Raw genomic sequence first — 6,177 nt, 5'->3', positions numbered from 1 at the left:
TTTTTTTTTTTTTTTTTTTTTTTTTTTTTTCCAAAAAATGATTCATCTTTTTTTTTGTGTGTGTTCGAAAGATATATAAAATTTGAAACAACCGAAAATTAAAATTTATTTTGTACTTGAATGTTTAATTAATTATTTGCTCTCAAAGAAAATAGTTTCGAGCTAAAAATATTTTTTAATCCTTTAATAAGAAGGAGATGTATAAAACATTTTCAACTGGCCGTCCTACATAGAATATGGCGAATGTTAAATATATTATTTGAAAGCTATCCTACGAATTGCCATAACTTATTGATGCGTGTAAATTATATACAAACGATTCAACTTATTAAAGTTAAAGCTCTAATGAAATGTAACACGCAATAATTTTTGTAGACCATATGTTAATAAAACTGATGTTAATAAATTCTTCCATAAATTTCTATTAATTCGAAAATAAAAAAGAATTGAAAGAGGAATAGTAAATTGAAATGGTAAATCTAATTAAAAGAGAAAAAAAAATGTACTGATGATTAATTTACAATATCTGCGTGTTAATTTATTCAAATGTAATAGAAATGTTGAAAACGAGCAATAGTAAATGGCACTTATTTAATGTCTCATACATCCTTCTTGTGTTTATATTTATTGTTCTAATTTTTGCCAAGTGTCCCTATGTAATGTATCATTTTAAATACAGCCAAGTATCTTATCATACGTGTAACATAGAATAAGGAGTATATCATGCCATAAAAGTGACGATGGTAAACGTTTCTAAACGAGAAATCATATAGTGATAATATTCATCACATCATATTCATTCACACAAAAATACTCTCATATAACTGTGTACATGACATTCATTTCTCTTATTCTAACTAGCATTTCAGGTTTTCTTCTGCTTTCTGATTTATAATGTTAATTTTAAACTAATCTATCATAGTTAATTCTATATAGAATAGATGTTATATTTTATCGCTAATTTTAGGTAACAATTACATGTAAATAGTGTGATGAACAATTAAATTGAATGACAATGGTCTTAGACTTTTTTCAACGGATTTCTTGAACAGATACATATAATTTTGTTATCTGTTATGCAGAGGAGAACAGCCAATTTCTTACAATAGGGCACAGCATAATATATTGCAGCGTGGTTGGATATTTCTATACAGTAAAGTAATTTCTACAATATAGATTTGGTATGTACTGTGAAGAACCGTCTTGTAATTGTTGATAATTTTTAATGAGAGTGGATGATAAAAGGTATATCCACATACTGTGCCGTCTTGTAATGAACTTGTCGATATACATATATTAAATTTTTGAAAACTTATTGTTAAGCTTGCGTTACACACCTCATTTGTAAATATTAGATCATATTTTTGTCTGTAGCATAATGAGGATTTTAACTGCAATTTATTTAGTTCATAATATAAGATAATAAAGCTGGAAAATATAATGAAACAAAAAGCCTTATTACTTCTTTTTAAATATGTCATAATAAATCATATTAAATGTAGTTTTAAATAACGTTTATTATACGTGTATTTAGATTTTGTTTATTATTATTTGAAGTCTTGTTACTTTTTTAATATTGAATCATAAAAAAAAATTAAAAAGACGAAAAATTATAGGTTATGTACAATAAAATACAATTATATGTAAAAATAATTGTGTTATGAATTATTTACATATATTAATTATATATATATATTTTTTTAGTAAATAATATTGAAAGTTATAATTTTTTGATTTAATATATAATTAACTAATAAAAATTTATTTTTTTTAATTCTATCAACAAATTTTTATTTTTATTTATTATATTTACATCATATTCGTAATTACATTCGTAAACATATTCTTTTATTCTTATCTATTATAAAAAGTTTCAACCAATCAAATCTTATTTGTACATATATTTTGGAAACTTGCTACATATATAGTACATCTTCTGTATATTGCAGTATTGTGTATCGAACCTTACGATTATACGTATTTAGTACGTAACTACTTCATATGCCTTGCACAATTTGTTGTGTTCTATAAAAAATTACGCTCATATCTTAAGAACGTAAATAATATAAAATATTTTGAATAATAAAAATATTTTTAAAAGTTAACTTCATATTCTCCATTTGAATTTACTCAAATTTTATATATTATTATCAGTAAGTATTCGAATTCTTAAATATTTTAGAATTATTCATTACCGGTATTTCAAACGTACGAAATAACGTAAAGAAATAAAAATTTATTGTAAAATAGATAATTTCTTACGCAATAGTTAATATAATTTGCATATATGATTAATTTATAATAATATCAAGAGTGTTAATATATAGAATTTTCTTTCGTAATTATATGGCATTAATAAGTATAAAACAATTGTCATCATTTTAGGTAGCAAAATGTCTCCTGCTTTAAAACCAGACGTTCAAAAAGAAATGGAATCGTTTTTTCATATCTGTATGGCAAATCCTTCAATATTAAATCAACCAGAATATTCTACAGTAAAAACATTTATTGAATTTTTTGGAGGACAAATACCAAAAGTAAATCAACAAGAAAATGATGAATCACCAAGTAAAAAATCAGAAGATGCAAATATATCTAAAGAACCAGAACCACAATCTGAACCAGAAAGTGAAGAAGAAAGTGATCTTGAACTTGATATGAGTGCAGTAATTGGTAATATTATTTATCTAAAATTTCATTTTTTTTATATATTTTTGGTTATATTTTTATAATATTTTTAATTAATAATGTACTTTTTAGAACCAGATACAGATGCTCCTCAAAAAATGGGAAATCTTACCTTACAACCAACAGAAGAAGAAATTGCAGAATCTCAATCTAAACGTTCTGAAGCTGTATCAGCATTTATAGAAAAAGATTATGAAAAAGCTATAGAACTTTATACTGAAGCTATTATATTAAATCCACAAGCAGCATTACTTTATGCCAAACGTGGACAAATTTTCTTATTATTGAATAAACCTAATGCTTGTATTCGCGATTGTGATCGTGCCTTGGAATTAAATCCGGATAGTGCAGCAGCACATAAATTTAGAGGAAGAGCTAATTATTTGCTTGGAAAATTTGAAGAAGCAGCTAATGATTTGAGACTTGCTTGTAAATTTGACTTTGATGAACAAGCTGATGAGTGGCTACGAGAAGTTACACCAAATGTAAGTATTTTTCTATTAAATTGTTACTTTCTTTCATAACATAACTTACTAAATTAATTAATTTGTATATGTTTTTTTACTTTTTATTATTCAAAGAATAATATTTTTATGTTTAATAGTAAACATGTAATATCTAATAATCAATTATATCATATGAGATTTTCTTATAATATTTTATATAATACCATATTATTAGATTTTATTTATTAAGTAAATAATTTTGCATTTAAAATCGAGAATGTCATATTTATGCAAATCGCAAATATATATATTCTTATTTATTTGAAAAATACATAAATTAAGATTATTTAACTTCAATATTTAATTTAAATAAAGTAGTAATAATTGCAATAATAACAATATCAACAATTTACTTACTTTCAAAAAATCATTCATACATGTAAACAATAATAACACAATGTAAAACAATAAATATTTTATATGAAGCATTTAATTTACACAAGGTACATTAAAAATCAAATTTTTTACTAAAACAAACAATCTCAAGACATTTTCATTTACATTGAAAATATATTTATATTTATTTATCAACATGGGAAGTTATTATTAAGTAACTAATAATTCTTTTAAATAAATATTTATAACTTTTAATAAGAACACAATTTGTTTATACAAGGTATTTCACAAAAGCTTCAAAAAGAGATCATTCTTATCTCTTTCTTAGTGGAAATATTTTTATGTATTTTATTTTACATACTTATAATATGTAACTGCTTTCATCATATGTTGTTCTGGCTGAAAGTGTCACAGTATTTTATTACAATTACACAACCATTACACTAAGTTTCAAAAAGTCTATTGTGCGAGTTCACTGTATTCTTCAATTTTTATATTCATGTATTAGATAATAGGACCCACCATTATTGTGATATGTTTTCCATAACTGTGTGATTCTAGGTGTACTTAAACACATTCAAGGGAAACTCACTATTCTTTTTTTAGATTGGAATGGTAACACTTGTCCTATTTTCCAAACACAAGTATATATCTTGAAATCTTTAATTCAATCCACTAATACACTTAAACATTTGTTAAGCGTACTATTAACCAAGCATTTGCCTCATAATGTCACCAATATCCATGTTGTTTACCTACAAAACCAATAGTATATCTTCATACCTCGAAACAATGTCTCTTCTTTAAATAAACTATTTAATATATTGCGCAAAGCGTGATTCCAGGAGAATTAGGTTTCTCTTCTCTTAATTTAATATCCACTTGGATTTTCATCTGAAGGCGATCCAAGATTATTTTTTATTATTTTAAGAAAGAAACTTCTCTGTACTGCTTCAAGTAATGAACTTACACTAATGTTCGCTTCTTTTCACTCATTCGCATTTTTGTTTTGTACAATTTGCTCTCACCTCATACCTCATACGGCATCAAGAGCTATTTCAGAATGTAGGATTACACTCAACTAGGAGGACTTGTTTCGTATTCGTGTATAATTTGCTCAACTGATTTCTTATATTTGCCTACGAGCTCTGGTAAATCATAAGCAATGGCAACGTCGAGTCTATTGATTGGACATCCACGGAAATACGTGCACGTAGAGCTTAACAGAGGGAAATCATAGAGAGGATTCAACCGGAAAAAATCTCGATAGACATCCGGATCGGGCAAGTCATATCGTGATATGTTTTTCAGTGTACTCAAACCCTCGTAGATATGATAATCTTGTGGATTCTCAATAATCTTGTCACTGATTTCCTTTTTGTTCCCAAAGAATGTCTTGTGATTGTAGTATGTGGTTAGATAGCAGTCTACCATTTTAGCATGATTGCGCACTCGTACCTACAAACATTAAGAAAATAATTTCGTTGAAGACAAGTTAACCAATAAAAGATGACGATTCGATTAAAAAATAACTTACAGCGAATCTCCGGGCGCTTGCTATCTTATGCTCGACTTGTTTATCAATGGCAGTACGCAAATCGCGTAAAAATGCACGTTCCTGAGCATACAATAACCTGGTAGGTGCACCAGCTTCATACGGGATTGACCACAATGATGTGGAATACATGATCGGTGGTTCAGCGCTAGACATTAGCGGAGATATATTCCAGATCAGAGCACCTTGCACTCTCATGAGTTCCTCCGGTTTTACTTGGTCAGCTTTGTTAAGAATGATGCGTGTCTGTTGCGGAAGTACGCATTACGCAGATGTTAACACATCTGAAATCTTAATGTCGAAGCTTACCTGATGCTCCCTTCCTTTCAATTGATCAAGAATCGCTTCTGTTTCTGGCCCAACATCCAACTTTGATGGATCGTATACTAAAAATATTATGTCTGCACGGTCAATGAACCATTGACACGCATCATTAAATGGGAATAAACGTTGGACTTGTTTACGAATTTCCAAGATTCCTGGTATCTCGACAATATTCACCTGGTAACGTAGAAATCATTTGTTAAGCAATATTAAATTTATTTTAAGAATAAATCAAATACTCACTTTTTCTAATAACTTATTATCGAGTCGTAAACCCTTCAGACGATCGAGCAATCCTTGGCCGAATTTTTGTAATCCGGAGAAAGTCCAGTCAGCGGCGAGCTGCGTGCCATCGAGGATCTCCTCTTCCTCTCCGTGCATTATAATATTGAAGTAGGCTGGAGATGGCTCGGCTCCTGTGTCATTTCCATTTGGCGTTTTGCATTTCTCCTCTAAGCACTCTCTCAAACCACCTAAACACTATCTGTAATTCATGCTTCTAGCATGCTTCTAAATCTACCGCTAAATCATTATTTACTATTCGAAGGCGTGATCACGGCCGACTTAGTTAAGCGTCAATGTGAAGTAAGTGAAGCTTCTTTTTGCACAACAAATTCTCACTACTTTCTTCGTTTCTTCGTTACTTACCTGTCCTTAACGATGTCTGCTTGTATTCGATATCGAGTAAATAATTTATAATTGAAGATTTTCCACCGCTCCACGGACCCATGAAAAGAACTAGTGGCTTGGAAAATATTTCTGGATCTA

The 6,177-nt window shown here is 28.4% G+C and overlaps 2 protein-coding genes across 8 annotated transcripts in view; one reads left to right on the top strand and one right to left on the bottom strand.

Moving 5' to 3' along the window:
* The first annotated feature begins 10 nt into the window (after positions 1-10).
* The window catches only part of LOC102680341 (putative protein FAM10A4), a 17,840-nt gene continuing 11,673 nt past the window's right edge, over positions 11-6,177 (top strand). The window contains exons 1-3 of one of the 2 annotated variants that reach the window (XM_031509563.1): positions 11-1,181; positions 2,386-2,673; positions 2,761-3,173. In XM_031509563.1, coding sequence (XP_031365423.1) covers positions 2,394-2,673; positions 2,761-3,173 — 693 coding nt within the window. In that variant the 5' untranslated portion in view covers positions 11-1,181; positions 2,386-2,393. Of the gene's footprint in view, positions 1,182-1,899; positions 2,154-2,385; positions 2,674-2,760; positions 3,174-6,177 lie in introns of those variants that run through there. The other variant, XM_006613787.1, reaches the window with a different exon arrangement.
* LOC102679858 (sarcalumenin) overlaps positions 3,759-6,177 on the bottom strand; it is a 9,138-nt gene continuing 6,719 nt past the window's right edge. For 2 of the 6 annotated variants that reach the window (XM_006613785.2, XM_006613783.2), the window contains exons 6-10: positions 6,058-6,174; positions 5,653-5,882; positions 5,395-5,586; positions 5,068-5,331; positions 3,759-4,988 (exon numbers count right to left, since the gene is read on the bottom strand). In XM_006613785.2, coding sequence (XP_006613848.1) covers positions 4,608-4,988; positions 5,068-5,331; positions 5,395-5,586; positions 5,653-5,882; positions 6,058-6,174 — 1,184 coding nt within the window. In that variant the 3' untranslated portion in view covers positions 3,759-4,607. The remainder of the gene's footprint in view (positions 4,989-5,067; positions 5,332-5,394; positions 5,587-5,652; positions 5,883-6,057; positions 6,175-6,177) is intronic. The other 4 variants (XR_421463.2, XR_421464.2, XM_006613784.2 and 1 more) reach the window with 4 other exon arrangements.

The sequence above is a fragment of the Apis dorsata genome, unplaced genomic scaffold (assembly GCF_000469605.1).
Source record: "Apis dorsata unplaced genomic scaffold, Apis dorsata 1.3 scaffold_162, whole genome shotgun sequence".
Classification (NCBI taxonomy): Eukaryota; Metazoa; Arthropoda; class Insecta; order Hymenoptera; family Apidae; genus Apis; species Apis dorsata.
Note: the sequence above shows the minus strand (reverse complement) of the source record. Positions and strands in the feature narration are given on the sequence as shown.